The 21,299-nt window shown below is 49.8% G+C and overlaps 2 protein-coding genes across 2 annotated transcripts; both read right to left on the bottom strand.

Moving 5' to 3' along the window:
• Positions 9,336 to 12,189, bottom strand: LOC8055246. The gene is made up of 5 exons (XM_021457894.1): positions 11,451 to 12,189; positions 11,301 to 11,358; positions 11,111 to 11,194; positions 10,815 to 10,950; positions 9,336 to 9,875 (listed from the first exon to the last, which is right to left on the bottom strand). Exons 1-5 carry the CDS (start codon positions 12,055 to 12,057, stop codon positions 9,603 to 9,605), a joined length of 1,158 nt encoding a protein of 385 aa, XP_021313569.1. The 5' UTR covers positions 12,058 to 12,189; the 3' UTR covers positions 9,336 to 9,602.
• On the bottom strand, positions 16,792 to 20,809 carry LOC8082395 (probable disease resistance protein At1g61300). Its single transcript, XM_002456438.2, has 2 exons — positions 20,217 to 20,809; positions 16,792 to 19,907 (listed from the first exon to the last, which is right to left on the bottom strand). The coding sequence occupies exon 2, from the start codon at positions 19,892 to 19,894 to the stop codon at positions 17,201 to 17,203; it is 2,694 nt and encodes an 897-aa protein (XP_002456483.1). The 5' UTR covers positions 19,895 to 19,907; positions 20,217 to 20,809; the 3' UTR covers positions 16,792 to 17,200.

Raw genomic sequence — 21,299 nt, 5'->3', positions numbered from 1 at the left:
TCTGTTCTACGAGATTCATCTGAACCTATCCTTGTTGTTGTGCTTCCTATCTTGTTCTAATCTGTTTCACAGCTTACATCTAGTATCAAAGCAGTCTATCCTTTCCGCTCTCCTTCTGTTTATCCTGTGCGTTTCGTTGATCGGTTGCAACAGCCCCGGGTTCGAGATTGGATCGAGTTGCTCGATCTTTGATCTCTGTAATTCCCAGCACGCCACTGGTCCGATTCACAATCTACCCTGGAGTACACTTCCCAGCGCACTCCACCACCGCCGCCGCCGCCGCCACACCCCTACTACACGCGCTTCGCTCGCCGACGCGGCGCGATGAATCCTGATTCGAAGATGCTGCTCGACGAGATGCACCGGCTGTTCTAGGAGTCTGACCGCAAGTGGGATGCACGTTTCGCGGATGCGGACCGCAAGTGGGACGCGCGTTTCGCGGAATGCAGCCGTGATCTGGAGCAGCGTCTCGGCGACATTGACGAATCCATCATCAAGCGTTTCTCCGATGCCGACGACGCCCTCACCACGCGCTTCGCCGAGTCCGACCTCAACTGGGAGCGGCGCATCACTGATTCGGAGATCCGCCAAGCGGAGCTCGTCGTTGCGGCTAAGCTGCGACAGGAGGCGCGCCTCACCGCCGTCGTCAAGGCCACCGGATCTCTGGAGTCCTGGCGCCAGGAGTCTGAGAGAGCGGTGGATGATCTCAAGTTGAAGATGAGCAAGCTCACGAAGTACATGGATCGCTCCGTCATCGACAACCCCTCTGCGTCGATTGGCGTGATCTCATCGGCTCCATCGTCTGTTGAGCACGCCGCCGCACACATACCTGCGGACTACTCGGCTGCTCGGCCCAGCGGGCACGGCGTCCTTCCGACTACACGGGTGGATGGACTTGGGGAAATTTTCTCCCAAATCCATTCCCCGGCCAATGGTATGCATGTCAACCCGCAACATCCCTTACCTGTTCATGCGTTCCATTCCAACAATGTCATCTACGAGGAAAACCAACCAAATTCCCATCGCTTACCCAAATTCAATTTCCCTACCTATGATGGCGACACTACTAAATTGTGGATTTCCCAAGCCGAGGATTATTTTGATATGTATGGAGTTCCACCACGGTTGTGGGTCAGAGTTGCCGGTATGCACTTTAATGGTGCTGCCAAGCGCTGGATTCAGTCCTTAGACCGCCCAAGTCACCTAATACCTTGGACTGAATTTTGTCAGCTCCTACTGGATCGCTTTGCACGCAACCAGCACGAAACCTTCCTTCGTCAAATGTTTCACATCTCCCAATCTACAACTGTCATTGATTATGTGGAACGTTTCTCCTCTCTAGTTGATCAACTGAAAGCCTACACTAAAACTCCAGATATGCATACCCATGTTACTCGCTTTATCGATGGTCTTCGCTCTGACATTCGTGTTGTTGTTGCTATGCAACGTCCACCGAACCTCGATACTGCGTATTCGTTGGCATTGTTGCAGGAGGAGGTGTCGGCGCCGCCGCCCAAGAGTGAAGTTCTGAAGGGTTGTTAAACTTTTTTTGAACGAAAGGGTTGTTAAACTTGCTGCAGAAAGTTGATGTAGATGGCTAATGTCTGAAGTCTGAACTGAAGCACCGGCTTGATTCTGCAGTGAATACCGTACTTATCCTGACTGATTGCCCACTGTACATGGCTACTTGCCAGATGCGATTGCGTGATGGCAAATTCACAACTGACCATGGATACTGGTATCGCCAAGCAACTCATCATGGACACTGGCATCGCCAAGCAAGGCAAAATCAAGTATCGACTCTGACTCCTGAATGCATCTGGGCCTGGGGGACTACTCATTCAGCTTTGACTTGATCTCGTTATTTTTTTTCTTAATACTTGCCTTCAATTTGGATTTTTATTTTTTGAAACAAATTGCCCAAAAACCATATATTGTCTTATTTCAGTAATATAATCACCACATTCGCCCATAACATGTAGGAATTTTTACACTAATCAAGAAACCCACGACGGTGGATTCTTGTAATGATCTAGCGGTTTAGATTAAAGGAAAAAGGTTCATGCCTAATGCAAAAAGAGAAAAACAAGTTTACAATAATAATAATAATTAAGAAAAACAAGAGTCTGTATACAAAACATATATAGCATGTTCGCTGATTTCTTGTGAGAGAAAAACACTGCTGAATGGTTGACAGATTCGACAGATAATCTCAAGAGAACAATCTTGAGTAAATAAATTATGTTTTGAAATACCTAAGTAAAGGTAAGTGTAAATTAAAATTATGAAAACTTAATAGTTTAATCTCAAATATAAATTGGGATGAAGAAAATGCATAAATAAATAGTCCATATAAATTATAATTAGTAAATACCTAAATTAATTTACCAAACAAAATTGTAGTTTTATTTCCATATGTTGGAGAAAGCACCTAAATAGAAAAGTTATTGTATTACGATTAGTAAAAAGTTTTGAAATACAGCTCCCTCTCTTGCACTCATAAGGGCTAAAATCTATCACATTGGTCGTATAAATATTGTAATAGTTTAGACCTATCAAAAGCTAAAAGATATTTAAATAAACCAAGAATCCAATACATGTCTTGGCACGTCCATAAAATAATACTGTAGAACTCAACCAATGTTATAACAACTAGGTTTGCAATGGTAATAAAAACAAGAAAATCACAAAGAAATGTCTTAGAGAAATTAGCTCATGCACGCGAGCTATACGAGCTGATAAGTGACACCAATGAATTGGCACGCCCATAAAAATCACCCAAGAACCTCTTATTCCTTATATATGGCTACTTCCCCGCCATATGCTCTACAGTCTACACCTTGCTTGCCATTCAGCTTGTCCTCTCTCGCTGTATCCGTAAGCACCTTGCTATTTCCTGTGTTCCTGGCTGAAAAGTTTTGGTCTCACCATCAATGTCAACGAAGGTTAAATAACCAAATATAATGTGTCAGTTCCAACGATCAAGGCTCAGACTTTCATGGTAGTGTCCTATGGAATGAACATTATTTGTCCCTGAAGATTATGACTCGATCACAAAAGGCATATCGGCTTTGATATCTTATTATGTGTAACTGGTCCATCAATACCCCAATTCACATGCATGAGAAGCTCATGGGCAATGCAACGGATGTTGTTCGGCCTTTTTTTATTATACACTACTACAGAAATGAACTTCCGTGACATTGCTACTGTTCATTTCGTGGCGGGAGTTTTTTTTGCCCGCTGCTGTAAATCGTGCGATTTACCGCAATGGACACTTTTAATTAACCGCGACGGACACTTTTGCCCGCTACGCTAAATCGATTTACCATAGCGGACATCTTAATATGTCCGTCACGGAAAATATATATTTTCCGTGACGGACATATCAAGATGCCCGTTGCGGTAGTGTCTGTCACAGTAAATTTCGAAGCCCAAATATATAAGGTCTCTACCTGCTACTGCTGCTAGCGGTGATTATTCAATTTAGTGCCTCACGGCTTGCTGCAGGCGGTGGTGGTGGCGGCCCCACTGTTCCTGGGCGACGACGGCGAGGCGCTGACGGAGGCCGTGGCGGAGCTGCTGAGCCCCGTGGGTCTGCTCCTCCTCCTCCCCGTCTTCGGCGGGTCCCTCGACGCCGTCCACCGCGTGAGAGGCTCCCCCATTGGCGTCGCCTTCATGCTCCTCCTCATCCTCGCCTTGCTCTACTACCACTCCTCGCTCTGCCCACCTCCTTGGGCGGCGCGGATGGAGCACGGCGGTGCGGATGGAGCCCGGATCCACAGCGGGGAAGGCGCCAAGACGTGGATCCCCCTTTGTATCGACATGAGGTACGCCACTGCTCCTCCTCCTCCTCCCGTCTCCCTCTCTTTTTTCACTCATCTCACTGTTCTTCCTTCTCTCTTCCCAGATCTGGTGAAGGAGCCGCCACGAGCCAGATTTGAGAAGGTGGATTAGAGTAGATCCATGGACGACGACCGCGACAACCCTGGACCGGCGGCGCTAGGGTTTCCCTGGCGGCGGCGGCAACAACCTGGATGGGCTCAGCGGGCCTGTCCAGTTTTTTTTTTGTTTTTTTAAATCATTAACCGCGACGGGCAACATAAGGTGCCCGCTGCGGTTAATGGGATTAACCACAGCGAACACCTTATGTTGCTGAAAGGTCCAAAAGGCTAGAGGGGGGTGAATAGCCTATTTAAAATTTCTACAAACTTCACTAAGCAAGTGAGTTAGTAAAACAAATGGCGAAGCAATTCTAGCACTAGCTCAACTAAGTTATGCAAGCCACCTATACAAACTAGTTCAAAGCTAAACACTAAAGCACAACAACAAGAGAAGGCTAGTTACACTCCTAAACAAGAAGACTAAACTAAACAAGCTAAACAATTAGCAAGGTATACAAGTAAGTAAGGAGTGGAGAGTGATTGTTATACCAACGTTGTAGAGTAGAGATATACCCAATCAATCACTCACAATCACAAGAGAATCCTCGGCAAGAGATGACACAAGATTTTTTACCGAGGTTCACTTGCTTCCCGGCAAGCTACTCCTCGTTGTGGTGATACACCCACTTGATGGATCACGAGCTAATTGGCAATCCAAAGCCAAACCCTCAACGGGTGCCGCACATCCACTCACAAGATGGGGATCCTCCAAGCCACGAGCAATCCACTAGAGTAGCCAATTGCGATCTCCCGTGGGGAAGGCTCAAGAACCCCTCACAAATCACTTGGTGAGGCTCGAAACAATCTCCAATCACGAGCTCAACACCACCGCTGCTCCAAGCCGTCTAGGGCGTCGGGAAACACCCAAGAGTAACAAGAAATCCGCAGCAAACTCAAGAATCAAGTGCCACTAAATGCAACTCTCAAAGCAATGCACTTGAATCTCACTCAATCTCACTAGGATTAGCAATCAAGCAAGGAGATGAGTGGAGGGAGTGTTCTCTAGCTCAAGGTATGCCTCAAGTATTCAAAAGTGCAAGAGAGAACCCCCCAAAGCCGGCCACCAACTATTTATAAGCCCCTCAAAGAAACTAGCCGTTGGCCACTTTCACTGGGCTGAAAACGGGGGCACCGGACGCTACTAAGTGATCACCGGACGCTCGACCCCCAGCGTCCGGTGCTCAGGGATAGGCCACGTGTCCTTTTTGAAATTCGCGTGTCAGGCTCTAACGGCTACCTGCAACACACCGGACGCTCTATAAATCCACACCGGACTCATGCGCAGAGAGTTTGTCAAACTCGCGACCTCACCGGGCGCTGGGCACCGGGCGGTCCGGTGCTCACCGGACTCGTGCGCAGAGAGGGTTGCAAAAACCCCTCACACCGGACGCTAACCACCGGACGCTACCAGAGTGCGTCCGGTGCTCAACCCTAGCAGAGTCAAGCTCTGACAGCACACCGGACTCTGAGGACAGCGTCCGGTGCCTACGCACTCAGCGTCCGGTGAGTGTTTCTCAGTAAGAAAACACTCCCGCGACTTATCCAAATTTCCTACCGGCGCAATAGAAAATATACACTTATTTTTCTCAAACGCGCCGAATCCCGCCTCGCAAGCTCGGCGGGAGGGAGAGAGGAACCCACACCCCTCTCAACCCTAGGAACTCCACCTCCTTTGTAAATGTGCCAACACCAACAGGTGTCCACCACCAAAGTGCACGTGTGTTAGCTTTTCACAAACATTTTCCCAAAGGAGTTAAGTTAGCACTTTACTAGATCCTAATGCATATGCTCAAGATATGGACATAGTAGCACTTGATTCGAGAGATGACCGTGATTTCCCCTCTTGATAGTCGGCTATCTATCCTAAACCCGGTCAATCACTTCTCTACTCATCTTAGACCGGCAAAAATGAAACCCTATGTTTATACCTTTGCCTTGTTCACTTTCTCCCTTGTCCGTCATCATGATCTCCACATCATGCTTCATCTCTTTGTAATCATGTGGCCACCTTTCCATGCCACCATGTACCTTCATCACATGTGTTGCTATGCCTAACTCAAATCACTTAAACACAAGGCATTAGCAACTTGGTGTCATTAATTACCAAAACCAAACTTGGGCTTTCAGTTGCCCGCTGCGGTAATTTCATTTTCCGCAGCGGACACAGGCGCCCGCTACGGTGAGGCCACGATTAACCGTGACCTCCCGCTGCGGTAAAGGTAAAGTGCCCGTTACGGTTAAACAGTTGTGTAGTAGTGATATTATTACAAGAAGCTAGAGTCATAAGAAAAAAACCATGGTCACAAAATAGCCGAGTGGCATGGGTAGTAGGCCTAAGATCAACAACTCACTTGCATCAATGATGATCCTAGGGTGTGTTTTTGAGGACTTAAGACACCAATGAGTGTTAGTGTGATGATAGGGCCAAACAACAACGCTAAGTGGCTCTAGTAGACACACATAAGTAACTTTATGATAAATATTGTGATGTTTTAGGTTAAAAAAGCAACTATGGATCGACAAGATAATCTACAAGATGACATAATCTAAATCTATAAGAGGACTAAGAAACTTTAAGTTTATGAAAGATTTGGATAATGTAGTTATTGGGGAATGGAGCTCACATAGAGAAAACTAAATGACACATTGATTTGGCCTTGCCCTCGGCAGAAATTGCATAGTCACGAGAGAGAAGTGCAAAAAAAAAAGCAAGAGGAGAGGAGGAATAAAATGGCTTCAAGCCAAAAAAAAAGTAGACAATAGCTAGCTCATGTTGATAGATTAAGTTGGGTGGAAGTGATGATAATGAAAATCAAACAAACTTTTTCTTTGATAAAAATTATGTAAAAAGCCTTTAAGTAGGGTAGAACAACGTCAAAAGATGGCGTGAATAACAACTAACAGCAATAGTACAAAGACCTAACAATTTGAAATGGACCGTGGCGACTAGCCATACAGAGCAACGACTTGCATGGTGTGGAACAATGTCGCAAGATGGCGCAAGCTGGAACGATGGCTTGCTGCAAGACAATGTTTCTTTATTCGTCGGCCAATCTTGAGGTCGCTTCTCTAATGGTGGTGGAGGTTTGGCCTTTGGTTGTTACGTGAGTTTGTTAGAGGGATATTCTAATGGTGGTAGAGGGAGATTCTAGTTGGATAGTATAGTAGGAACAAAAGTGTCCATAAATGGTAAATGTTTTGGGAGAGTGCCTTCGTGAAGTAGACAGTAGCTATATGAAGCTCATGTTGATAAATTAAGTTGGGTGGAAGTGATGATAATGAAAATCAAACAAATAAGCAAACTATTTGATAAAAGTTATGTAAAAAGCCTTTTTAAGTAGGGACCTAACAATTTGCAGTGGGGCGTGGCAATTATCCATGCAGAACAACAGTTTGCATGGTGCGGAACAACACCCCTACTCCCAAGATGGTCCTAGCTGGAGCGACATCGGCTTCCTGCAAGATGATGTTTCTTTATTCGTCGGACAATCTTGATGTGGCCTCTCTAATGGTAGTAGAGGTTTGGGTTTTGGTTGTCGAGGTGAGTTTGTCAGAGGGATATTCTAATGGTGGTAGAGGGAGATTCTAGGTGGATGGCAGTATAGTAGGAACAAGAGTGCTGCTTCCAGCTTGCTGCAGTCTGTAGGCACTGCGCGAGCAGTGCAGATGAACCTTCCATGACCATGAGAATCAGAAATACTAAAGAGCTGAGCTAGACAGCAGCAAGCTCATTTGAATTTGCACAAGTTCCTGAAAGTACCAAAGACGGGAATTTGGGCACGGGCAGACTTGTCATTTGTCAAAGAATAAATTCCAAGGTAGATAGACGGATGAGCGCAGCCTATCCATTACTCATCACCCGTATATGATCTGATACCCGAAATACAAAGCAAGACGACGTCAACTCCAGTGGTTGCAATCCAAGTATGGACCAAAAAAGTCGCCGCACACGCCACAGCGGCATCATCACAGCACATTCCAATCCAAGTAAGAATCAAAACCAAACAACTTGGTGGTCCTTGCTCTCTTCCTATAGTGAGATCGTAATCCTTGGGAAAACAATGTCATTCTCGCTATATCAATCATATATCGCTTTGTGATAGATCGACCAGTCACATGAAACCGGAGGTTATCATATCGTTGCCGCCGTCATAAACGATGCAAATTAAAAGCACCAACCAGATATATAAGCAGGCACCAAACGGCAAACGGGCAGGGCAGCAACATTGGCGCGCACAAACAAAGCCGCGCGCGCACTACGCACACGCACATGCAGAGATTCTCAGCTCGCGGGCGGAGGGGAGAGGGAGATCCGCTGCGCATGCAACGCACGCACGGAACCAAACGACTCGAGAAAGATTGCTCATCCACTCCACGAAGGAAAGATTGTTCATCGACCGACGAATAAAGGGGCGCTGGAAGCATCGCATCGCACCAGACGAACTCGATCTCTTGCTCATCGACTCCACGAAAAGAAGATTTATATTGTTCATCGACCGACCAAGGGGCACGGGTGCAGGAGACATCTCGCATCTCTCACCAGGCGAACACGTACACGGCACATCCCTTTCTGCTTGTTTTCTCGCTGCCCGCCTGTCTGCCAATACAGTGTAGAGTAGCGCACACGAAGTCGTCACACGCGTAACGCCACGAGCACGAGCGCCAGTACGTCACGTCCTAACGTGCCATTATTTCCGCCTGCTAGTGCTAGCGGCCGGTCATGAATCATGATGCATGGAAGATGATGGGCGGACGGCGACGGACGGACGACTCATCGCAGCTGGCCCGGCCGGCCGGCCGGGGAGGTGGCTGGCACGGTCGATATGGGGTCCGGTCCGTCCTCCCATTTCGCTAGCAGCACACACAGACACAGCGCGAGGATTGAAGAAAAGTGCGCGAGGTGCGGCCAGTGCAGGCCGGGTCACATGCATGCCATGCGCCGGCAAAGCAAGCGGGCGAGGTCCTTTACTTTCCTTCCCCTCTCCCCCTAGTCTGTCTCTCTCTTGCACATGCGTCTGCCTGCAACACCACATGGCCTGCTGCCGCGAGTGAGAGTGCTGTTATTATCGCACTTTAATCAGAGCCAAGCCACATGCAGGTAGCCCACACGGCGGGGCTTCTCCGGCCGGCCCTAATCATCATCTTCATCATCCTTCTCCTAGCTCATCCATCCCTATCTGCGCAGGCTAGCTTGTTGAGACTTGAGAGCACATACAAAAGCCTTGGCGTGCAGCTGCAAAGCTAGCTAGCTAGCACGGCACGTGCACGGTGCACACACCTACCGCCTCATGAACAATATATGACTGCACGTCTGCACTGCATCTATTGATACAAAGCTGCTGTAGTGGTGGTACTCACGTCACGTGCTACTTAAGGCCAGAGGGGGCATCATGCAATTCACAGCAAGCAAGCTCATTAATTGGCTAATTAGGGGGGAGCCGCCGTAATTAATCTACACAAGCACACACTCGATCATCATACACACTTGCAAACCAGCACACTCTCTTTTGTATACTACTACTGCTACTACTGCTACTAGAGGCTATATCTCACTCTTTTCCTTAATTTCTCCTCTTGGTTGGTCGATCGGTTGTTCCTTAGATAAGTTTCTTCTTCTCTCCCTTGTGTCTCTCTCTCGGTGGTGGTCAGCAGAATCAGTTAAACGCGGGTGGCAGCGGCGGCGGAGGAGCAGACGCGGTGGCGCGGGCACGAGACGAGGTGGTCGTTGGTGAGCCCGACGGCCTGCATGAAGGAGTGGATGACAGTGGGGCCGACGAAGCGGAAGCCGCGCCGGACCATGTCCTTGCTGATGGACTCCGACTTGGACGTCTTCACGGGGATCTTCCGGCTGTACTTGTAGCTCGGCGACAGCGGCTTGTTGTTCACGAACGCCCACACGTACTTGTCCAGCGACCCAAAGTCCCTCCGCAACTGCAAACGGGATTGGAGAACACCATCATCGTCAGATTAATCATATTCTTCTGCATGCCATGTAGTGTGTACTCCGTATATACACATGCTGATAATAGATTAGTTTAGTTGGTGGCAGCTACTGACTGACATAAGTACTTACACTACATGAGGTATAGTACTTGATTGGGTGGTTAGTGGGAACCAGCGGCTAACAGTCCCGTTTTGGAAAACGGAACCTTGTCCGCGATAGATTGGTGTGCAATACTGTACTCTCTATCGGAGACGACTGATGGATATCATTTCGTGAGAATGTGAAGCAAAGCTTAAACTAAAGGCATGACGATGAAACAAGTACGATTAGCATCTTTTCCTGCTCCCAAAATGCGCATTAGGAAGGGCTCAGTCTTTTTGGCTGTGTCCAGCTGCTTTACGACGCCGACGCACTTGCTCTGCTCCGCATCGCCAGAGTGCATGGTCACCTTTAAAGGCCGGAACGCCGGATGCCACCTGCTTCCGCTTCGTATCCATTCATTATTTCATTCATTGAGCTGTCTACCAATCCAATCAGGGGGTTCAGTTCAGGGATTCTGTTACACTTCGCTTTCAGTTGCTAACTGGTTTCATTTCATAATTCATTACTATACGCCTTCATTCATTGACCGCCCTCCTTTCATCTTTCGGTTAAGCTTCGGTTGCGAGATGGTACTGGAACTACAACTACCATCTTATCAGATGAGGTCCAACCGATGGAAAAACACTACCAACTTGTACCAAAACACAACACGTCGGTTTTGGCCGGCTCATTTTCAGAGCATTCTAACCCTAACTCACTACGTGGATTTCCGTCAGTAGCTAGCTAACGATTATACGTATGCAGGAAAAGAGCTACTCCTTTCCAGTTCAAGTGAAAACATGTCCAGTGACAGTCTCGCTCAATTGTGGTGAAGCTCAGGGTACCTCGAGAATCCGGCAGGCGTTGTTGACGGTTCCTCTGACGGTGCCCAAATCCAGCCCGTAGTCGGCGCTCAGCGACGCCATCTGCTTCTCGGTGTACTTGGCGACCGCGTCCACGCTGAAGCCGGAGAATGCCTCCCTGTTTGTGACCAGACAGTCATTCAGGCAAATACAGACCGAAATCAGCACAGATGCTGTTTCACGAAAACGTAGCAGTTGATTAACATCTTTAGTGGCAGCGCAGTAACAACAACAAACTACTACTACTACAGTAGGGTGCTTGTTGCTCTGTTCCCCACCTGTAGACGTGTCTTTTCTTGAGGATGGAAGTCCAGTCGGCCCCGACTTGCACGCCAGACAGTGTGAGCATCTCGAATAGCAACCTGTCATTTTTTTTTTCATTTCAGTGCCACCATATACATGTGAGTAAAAACTGTTGCCGCGAGCTAGCATCAGCAGCTTGTGATCAGGGATAGAATGGCGGCTTACTCGTCGTCGTGCACGGGCACTCCCCACTCCTCGTCGTGGTACGCGACATACAGCGGGTCTGCACGCCGCAGGACACCACAAGAATAGTAGCTCACGTTAGCGCACAGCACAATCGTGTCAAATAGCAACATGTCTTGTGCTTTTGCTTACCAGAGTAGGGCGTGATGAAGCTGCAGCGCTTCTCGTCGTGGCCGGTGGGTGAGGCGGGGACGGCAGGGTCGGCGGCGGCCGTGGCAGTGGCGGTGGCGGTGGCGCCGACTCGGCCCTCCACCCGGGAGAAAGACGCGGTGCGGCCGTAGTGCGCGATCCGCATCTTGCGCTGCGCCTGCGCCTGCGCGGCGTGCTCCCGCTGCGCCGCGGCGATGCTCCCGGCCGCGGCTGGCTCGAACGCCTCCAGCGCCGCGAACGTCACCACGGGCAGCACGGCGCCGGGCTTCCTGCTGGCCTTGGCGGACCTGCTCTTCTCCGCGGCGCCTGCCGCCTTGGTCGTCGCCCTCGCCGGCGTCGTAGGAGGCAGCAGAGAGGCCGCCGCGGTCGCCGCCGCACGGGTGTTCTCGGGCGGCGCCGTGGCGCGGGCGGCGGCGGTGGCATTGTTGTTGTTGTCGTAGGAAGCCGGCATGGAGAGCGACTTCTGCAGGGACTTCTTGAGCGGGCGGGCGGCGTCCGGCGCCGCCGCCACGCGGTTGCCCGCCGGCTGCAGCACCGGGCGGCCGTCGATCTGGGCCACGCCCGCCGACTTGACGTTGGAGTTGCACATCCTGCCTGCTTGGCTGTCTTCCTTCCTCCTCCTTCTTGGCTCCGGCGGTTGGCTCTTGGCTGGCTGGTTCTCAAGTGGTTCTGCTGCAGGTGGTGCGAGCTGTGAGCGTCCGTCTGATGAATGAGGCGGGAGGCGAGGCGGTTATATAGGCGAGGCGCGCGCGAGGAGGCCGGGAAAGGAAGAGGAAGGTGGTGGGGCCGGTAGGTAGGGACAGGTGGCGTCACAACTCACAGGTGCCGCGTATCGTATGCGTGCACTCGTGACTCGCCATTGGAGTTGCGACTTCGGAGCCGAGCTCAGCTCGTGGCACCTGCAGCGACTGTACTAACTACCGCGAGGCTGCTGTTGATCTTTACCTTTCCCGTTGGATCGAACGGGCGAGGGTCGCTGGTTGGTCGGTACTTACTCGGTAGGGAGAGGGACGCTCAGCTGGGCTGTCAATCAAAGCCCGGCCTGGCCGGGAACGTCAATGGGGCGGTAGGAAACGCAGCGCACGTACCAACGGACAGACAGCGAGTGCGGATTGCCGAGTGAAACACTGCTGGTTCTGGTCCCTTGAAAATGGGCAACGCGAGTAGGAAAAAAAGAGGCCCATTCGTGAACAGTCCAAGTCCACGGACAGCGACTTTTGCTGGTGGTAAAGAGACTTATCGCGAGGAACAGTGAGTGATAGTAGAACTTTCAGGCAAACCACCGAGCGTCCGTGCCCGTGTGCGTTGTGTTGTGTCAGTCGAAAATGCAGGTAACGGGACGGGACTACTAGGTCGTGCGAGATATGAAATGTGATAGGATCCGGTGCTTTTTGGTGGTTAGTGCTCGCACTCAATCACAATTCTAGCTTTGCCTCAGAATGTGGATGTACATGTGCCATACTCTAAAGAAACAGCGAAGAGATAATTGATTCCCGACCGACCAAATGAAACAGATGCAAATTCGCTCAACCTCAGACTGCCGACCATTCCAAGAGATACCTTAACCGCCATTTTTTTAAAAAAAAATAAAGGTAGTATACCTCTCAACTGCTTAACGTACGTGTGGTGTGGAGAACCAACTTGATTGAATGAATGAATGAATGAATGACAACATATATATAGTAGGGAAATCAGTAATCTCAGCTGCTAGCTAGCTAATCGAGTCCAAACCACTCCAACTTGTTGGTTGAGCCTACTGCCTACCGTACGTGGCATATGATTTTTTTGACTGCGCTCTGACAACAAGCAAACGCCCCCTCGACCGGATCGACTAGTCCGTACGTGGCTCACATGGGCAAGCGCGTACGCGTACGGTGTACCGCCGTGACATGACAATAATAAGAGATGTCCTGTAGCAGTATTCACGAGCGGGGTCCGGGTCGGGGTCGGGGTCGGGGTCGCGGTTGGATCCAGGAAGCATCCGTATCTTACTGGAATGGCTACTGGCATAGTACCTATACGTATGATTGCGGCGGTGGTCAGCCTGCAGCAGGTCCGACAAAGGAGGCGAGCAGGCATAGCCGTGGCACGCGCCTGGCTGTGTAGTGTGGGGGAGAAGAAAGGGATGGCCGGCCGGTGGCCGGCGGCCGGCGAGGCAGGCCAGGCCCGCCGGCCCCTGCCCACCACCACGTTCTCCCCGCCCCCGGCGCCCCCCTCTTTCGAGCTGGCAAGGAATCTTGTGCTCATTCCCTCCCTCTGCTCCGTCCAACTCCAATCCCCCTCTTTCCAGTCCGTTTCCGTCGAGCTACTCCATCATCATGCATGCACGATCATCATCGCGCGTTAATGCACGGTTCCCGTCGCATAATGGAAGCGCTGTCCTGTATTAATGGACTACTGGCCGTTGCATTGCATGCAGCTCGTCTAAAATCTAGTCTCCCGTGCTGCTGCCGTTGCCGTTGCCGTTGCAAGTGGTCTCAATCACAGCAGTTGTGATGGGGGACAAATCATTGAGCGCCGTGGCGTGGCGAGGCGCGGCGCGCGAGCTGAGGGGCATTACGCGCGAGCTGCTCTGGGTGGGACGGGGAGAGACACGGCACGGCTACGGCAGGCAAGGCAACCGACGCATCGGCCCGGAATCCGCTTTTAGTTTACTTGCGCGCGTGTAGGTTGGCCAGGCCAGCGATGGATCGCCGTGCTTGTCATGATACGGCGCGCACATGCGTGGGTTCCGCCGGATAAAAGCCCGTGTCGCCGTCGTCGGCTACCGCATCCATCGCTCGTGTTCGTGTCGCGGCCGGGGATATCGTACGGGGCTGCTGTATTATTGCGGTGGTTTTGGGCGCTTGCCCGCGGGGTGAACTGGAGCGATGATGCGCCAAATCTGGTGGTTGCAACAAAGTTCCTTTTGCGGATGCGGTTTTCTGCTTCTTCGTGCGCTGTCCGATCGATCTCCGGTTGCTGCGGATACGTTGTTGAGTTCTCAGTTGTGCCATGCGTACCAATAGGATATGGTGTTACTGTGGCAGCACGATTCGATCGGTTCTCCGAATTGGCACCTCCCAACGGCAGCCGGATAAACAAGGCCATGGTCTCGGCAGTCAGGCAGCAGAGGTGCTGTCACTGTTAGGAAAAAATAAAAGCAGAAAACGTTAATGCGCGCGCGATGTGTGTGATCTGCAGCGGCACCGTTGATCGATCGATCATTCGATCTCGGGTGTCGGAGAGGTGCCCAGACGGAGATCCAAAATCCAATGGAACAGGGGGTGCATGCAATGCATGGACATGAACCTTATGGGACGGCAGGGTCGCCATGCGTTGCTTTGCCCTACCACAATAAGGGCAGGGCAGGCAAATGATGGAGTGGATACTGCTGTGTATGTGTACCGTGTGTGTGTGTGTGTGTGTGTGTGTGTGTGTGTGTGTGTGTGTGTGTGTGTGTGTGTGTGTGTGTGTGTGTGTGTGTGTGTGTGTGTGTGTGTGTGTATCCATATCCATCGCAGCGGTGTCTGCTCATGGGTTGCACGAACCTGATCCGACCTGAACGCAGGTGCCATCGCCCCCGATGGCGAGGTTCGGACCGCCGACGAGTCCCTACAGGTTAAGCTATGATGAGAAAATCCATTCACGCTGCTTGCATGATTTTTGAACTTTAAAGCCCACCCAATGCATGGTTCCTTGGCCACTTGCCAGGAATATGGAGGGGATCATGCATGCATACATGAACATGACTGCCCCGGGGGCCGGGGAACTGTGCATGCGACCAGGATAGCAGATGCATAACGATATTGTCAGTGCACCGGTCGTTTTCAGAGGCACTGTTCCATGCCCTCTTTTCGATGGGTTTCGATCTTCGGCCTTAGTACTTGCGTTCGTTCTGTGCAGTGGAACGGATCTCCAGCACACACACGACTTTGGTCAAACACAGTTCTGAATGCCTGCACACACTGGCCATGAAGTATTGTCAGAGTGCAGCACTTGCGCATGTAACACACAGCATGGGCAAGCGCAGCCACTCGGCAGGCACTTGGCAAAGGCAAATGTCTAGCACAGCGCGCAAAATCGTACACGAGCTTTGCAACCACCGAATCGCACGGGTCCACGAGCGCAGGGAACACAGGAACACGAGGGACCGATTGGCCTTTACCAATCATCATTTCGTCAGTAGTCAGTACCACACACACAAGAGGGCTTTGGATGCACAATTGCACAAAGCGGCAACAATCATGCATGGCCTGGCCTGGCGGGGCTGGCTGGCCGCACCGCAACGAGCCAACAGCAACGGCTGTGAACAAGAGCTTTGCATTGGCGTCGCTACTCCGTGTCCGTGTCCGTGTCCGCGCACGCCTGGGCCTGGGCTCGCCGCATGCATCGGATCAGAGTAACATCCATCCATCTCTACTGGACCATCGTTCGTCCTGCGCGCGCTGCACTAAAAACCGCCGGTTTCACCCCGTCAGGCGTCAGCAGATCCAGAAGAAACACCGGCACGATCGTTTTCTTTCGGTACAGGCACGAGGTGGTGGCGCCTGGCGCGCGCATAAATCTGCGCAACCAACTGGATTCGGCCGAGCCGGGGCGGGGCGGGGCGGGGGCGATGGAGGCGACCGCACCCGCAGCGCACCGGTGAGGTGGGAGACATGGCATGTGCAGCCGCCCCCGGCACGTCCATTATTTGGATGCCAATCTCGCAGGAAAGCGCCGGGAGCCCACGGGGCTCGGGGGCGCGCCCACTGCCGATGGAGGCTAGCTGCCGCGTGAAAGAGCCGTGGGGGCCGGGCGGGCGGTCGCGGTCGCGGCCGTGGCCAGGCACATGAGCGTCCTGGGTTGGGCGTGTGCGCCGGCCGGCCGGTCGATCGCTTGCGCTGCTGGCTGGATGTTGGGTTGGAGAGGGTGCGGGGTGGATGATGCGGCGTCAATTTTTTGGGCAGAGGTTGGGACGGATGGGCCGTCCGGCCGGCCGGCCGGCCGGCGTGCCACGCGGGGGGGATGGACCAATGGGTGCCAGGTTGGTGGATCGCACAGCCCCTTGAATAGCGCCTGGTGCCAGGGAGCTGGGGCGACGGCGAGGCAGCAGCGTACTGTACCTAGCCTGGTCCATGTCTGGAGCTTCATATCAAGGTAGATGAAATGAAATGATTCGGTTTTGCACTTTGGATTCACCGCAATACCATGTCACTGCGAAGATCGGATAGGCGTTGTGTTTGGTTGTTTTATTTCATCAGAGCTTAGCTCACTGCAGTAGTCTGGTTTTTTTATTTATTTACCTGGTGCAGTGGTGCAACTGAGATGAGAAGCCATATAAGTATGTGACACATTCAGATAATCAGATCTCAAATAAGTTAACAGACCTACAGTAAGGAGCAAATGAACAGGACAACCTGGAATGTACGTTTGAACCTGTCTGCCCTGATCAATCCATTCAGGTGAACAAAGTGCAGTAGAAATATCCGCAAAAGCAGCTTGCACCGTGAATCTAGGACGCGCCTCATCTTGTTCAGTGTGGAACAAACACAGAATAAATGAATAACTGCTAAACCTTGTCCAATTATTAGCGTGCTGGGCCAAACTGAATTTGCTTCGTGTTGTTACAGACTTCAGGTACAACCACATAGCTGGCTTCAGTACAAAATGAATTCAGAAAATTGTAGTAACCGTGTACCAACCACTAGTTCACGACGCATAGGAAGGTCAAACCAAAATGCAGCAGAAACACATGAAGATTTCATCATTCATCCCTCAGTTGCAATATGAGGTAGCAAGGGCCTCCAGTTTCTGAACAGCAACCAACGCTTAATGGTTTCGTCATCCCATATTAAACTGTCCCACCACAACTGTTCTCCGATAGTAATCACAAATGGGCTGTTTTCATTCACGCCAACTGGGATTTTCCGCAGTTTTGTGCAGCCTCTCACCTTGAGGTTCTTCAGAGATGGCAAGACTCCACTACAGACAGAGGTTAGCTCAGGAAGCTCCCACAGCTGCAGCGATTGCAACCTAGGAAGAGTGTCCTCCCCCAAGGCCGAGTTGTCAAACACCCTCTCCAAAATGTCACAAAATCTTATACTCAATGTTTCAAGGTTTGGAAAGTGTAGTACCGAAGGAAAGAGGCATATGAGATTTGGACAGCAGTCGAACAGCAAGTGCTTCAGACAACTGAAACTGGTCACACCTTCCACTCCTTTGCAGAATGATGACAAATTTTCCATGTTGGAGATCCATAAACTGTGCAAGTTGCCCATCGCAGACAACGCCTGGACTACCTCTGCTGTCAGAAAACTCTCTAGGTGGTCACAATTTTCCACCCAGAGTTCTCTTACCGCTTCCATACTACTAAAATTCAGATCAGAAGATTGGGTGGTCATTGCTAATTTCTTTAATGATATCAGCTCAGCATGACCGAGAATACCATCAAGATCAGATGGAACACCAATAGTACCATTTATTTCCAGGTATCTATTGGGCTCGTTGGAATGTGCAAAGCGCTTTGTCCTAAAGTATGAATTCTGAAAGGTGGAATCCTTCTTCATTGCTTGAACATCAGTGTCCATGGTTTGGCAATCCATCGAACAGGAGATGACAATCTGAAACTTCCGAAAACAGTTAAGCCACAGCGGAGAGTCCTTTTTCAAGCAATTAAAGAAATAGGCATCACTGGCATAAACACATGTAGTACCACGTCCACCCATGTTAGCATCAAGTGATACTTCTAAGCCATGCATATTGAACAAATTGAACGTCAGTCCACATGGTAACCACAACATGTCCATCAAATCTGCTAGATCTTCGACATTGCCAAGCCACAGATTCTGTACAGCACCACTTTTTGACACCCCATAAGGTAGGTCAGACCGCAGAAATGGGCACCCCTGTAGATTTAGGTGGCGAAGCTCCATAGATACTGGAATTGAGGTCAAGAAAGTGATGGAAGTTGCAGAAAGGTCAAGGACCTTGAGCAAAACCATATGATCAAATGACCCTGATCCTACACTCTTCAGGGAACCAGAACCTGAAGCATCCAGTACCTCCAGCCGCACCAATGGAGTTATGTGTCGAATTTCCTTTAAATAATCACAACCAATCAGCAATAACATTCTTAGCCTAGTCAAACGAGAGATGGAAAGCGGCAGCACTTGGATTCGTGTAAATGACAGGTCTAGTATCCCTAATAGTCCCATGTGGCAAAAGAATTCTTCCGACATAGCTCTCAAAAGACAGTTTCCTCTTAAAAGTAATGATGAAATAAACGAGCAACTCGGGCTTCCATAAAGGCATTCCATTTCAGTATCCATTAACAAAACTCTTCTGCTAGACTTGGCAAGATGCTCTAATCTGATACTAATAGGATTGCTAACATGCCAGTCATGCTGCTCATTGTAACCATTATCCTTTCCATATCTTGACACAGTCTCCCTGATCACATCATGCATACGTATATGACCATTATCGTCCAAATATACCATACCATGCTTTATGAGGACATCAAGAATTTCCTTGCCAATATGGTTAGCCTCATCAAAACCAATATTTTTATGGAGTAGACCATCCATTATCCAGTACCAGATTAACTCTTTGACTGCAATCCCTTGATGTTCCGGGAAGAGTAAGCAGTACAGCAAGCAGTGTCGCACATTATCGCTAGGAAGGTGATGGTATCCAAATTTCACCATGCGCTCCATGGTGTGGAATACTGATATATGGGCTCCCAGGGCGACATGCGCTTTTGCGACCAACTCATCGAATGCCTCTTGTGTAGGTGCATCACACAGAACCCCAGCCAATAGTACGATTGTGAGTGGCATGCCAAAACAGTAGCTGATTAAGTCATGTGCAAAACAGATATCTTTTCCAATCTTCTCACGCAGCAGGTCATATGATTCTTCATAAGTGAGAGGTTGTGGCATTAAAACTATATCTGGCTCCATGGCTGACTCTCCCCTCCCAGTTCTGGTAGTCACAATGATTTTTGAGCCAAGACTTTGCTGTTGAGGGCGGGGAACTCCCAGACACTCTAAGATACTTTCTTCAGTGAAATAAGCATTATCAAGAACAAGGAGGAATTTCCGTTTTGTGAGATGTTCCTTGATTATGGCCTTAGTTCTTTCTATGGACAAGTTATATCCTTTGTTGCATGAAAGAGACGCTGCAATCTTGTTGATACACTGTCTCATGCTACAATTCATTGACAATGGAACCCAGACATACTCTTCAAAGAGATTCGAAGTCATTGCTGCCCGGTATGCAGCCTTTGCAGCCCATGTCTTTCCAGAGCCACCAATACCTTGGATGACAATTACTCCAACATCTGGACGAACAAGCAGCCTGAGCATATCTTGGAAAGAAATCGACTGAACAGGAATTAGATTCTGCACGCTTAGAAATCGGGTTGTCTGCCTTGGCCTCCAAAAGCAACAGTAGGACGCCATTATGGTGCTTGTCCTGTTTTTTTTTCAGATGTATTTCCTGAGTTAGTCTGGTCAAGCTGCCAAGTGCCAATACGTGCACTTGCATGGAGGACAACTACAAGTATAATAGAATCACACACCCCCTACTGATATTTGTTACAGGAACTTGTTGGGTATGGGGCTATGGGCGTATGGCATATTCTCCATTTAGATAAGTATCTTTTGCATGATGCATCTCTAATTTCAGGGGGTAAAAGTAATGTGGTAAATTGCTATAGAGAGCACAGTATATTAACATGGCACAGATCAGAAACCAAAATTCAGAAAAAGAAAAAGCACTCACCTGCTGTCTCGTGCGGCTCAAAGATGTGGCAGATGAGCACTCGCAGGTCGCAGCGAGGCCGGCTTCAGTGACTTCAGTGGCTTGCGCCCTAGGGTGGCAGGCGGCAGCCGTGGAATGGGAGAGATGCAGGAATTGAGGAACGCTAGCAACGAGCATTCGAGCAATGTCCACCTCGAAGGCTCGAACCCGCCAAATTTTGGTAAGGCGTGGGCTCGCCTGTCGCCTGGAGAAAGGCGGACGCGGTATTGTGAACGTGAAGGGGAGACCTTGACCCCTGTTTGTGATGAGGTATAGACAGTTGGGTAGAAAATGTGGTGACTGGTGCAGAGACGCCCACATCGCCAATCCGTCAAACACCTTGCCCGCACGGCCGCAACGGCGACTTGACCCTCTGACTCAAGAGTCGTCGGCAATGGAGGAGCCCCTTTGTCCTTCTCCTACGACTACTCCAGCAAGCTTCAACGTCACTGGAGTAGGTGGAGAGCGGCGGTCGCACCAGGACCAGCAGCGGCTTCGACTACTTCAGCTGGTAGTCCTGGCAGTACCGCGGTAGCCATTCGATTCGACGCATTGTCTAGGGCTCTAGGCCCTCGTACTTGTAGCTAAGCGGCTCCACCTCCCGCTAGTTTGAGGAAATTTTTGTATTTATCTATTATAGTATTTTTGTTTTATTTAATAACTAGTATTTAATAATAAATAAATTAGCCTCAAAAAATTCGTATCATAAATTCTATATAAACTGTGTAATTATTTATTTTTATCTATATTTAATATTCTATACATGCTTTCAAAAATTTAATATGATGAGACAAAAAAAATTAAAACTAAATAAGGCCTATGTCACTCTCCACTCATGACTAATGACTCGTGAGGGTCATTATGTTAGTCAGTTGTGCACCGTTTTTCTTTAACTGCTCTGACGGCTCTGTTGCTGGCAAAGTCACCGATCTTATTTTTCATGGCTGTGATTTTCCATCAAAATAAGGTGGATACTCAAGGTTAATAGGTAGAGTCAGGTAGCCTATTCTAGGCCAACTCGGTGGAAAATCTCTTTTCTCCCACGCCCCAACGATGTTTCTGCTT

Source organism: Sorghum bicolor, chromosome 3 (genome assembly GCF_000003195.3).
Source record: "Sorghum bicolor cultivar BTx623 chromosome 3, Sorghum_bicolor_NCBIv3, whole genome shotgun sequence".
Lineage (NCBI taxonomy): Eukaryota > Viridiplantae > Streptophyta > Magnoliopsida > Poales > Poaceae > Sorghum > Sorghum bicolor.
The sequence above is the reverse complement of the archived record's forward strand: the minus strand, read 5'-3'. Positions and strand labels throughout refer to the sequence as shown.

Coding starts and splice junctions, on each gene's coding strand:
- LOC8055246 (XM_021457894.1), bottom strand. CDS start 12,057: ATGTGCAACTCCAACGTCAAGTCGGCGGGCGTGGCCCAGATCGACGGC. Junction 11,195..11,300: donor GTGCCCGTGCACGACGACGA/GTAAGCCGCCAT, acceptor AAAAAATGACAG/GTTGCTATTCGAGATGCTCA. Junction 9,876..10,814: donor ACGCCTGCCGGATTCTCGAG/GTACCCTGAGCT, acceptor TCCCGTTTGCAG/TTGCGGAGGGACTTTGGGTC.
- LOC8082395 (XM_002456438.2), bottom strand. CDS start 19,894: ATGGCGTCCTACTGTTGCTTTTGGAGGCCAAGGCAGACAACCCGATTT.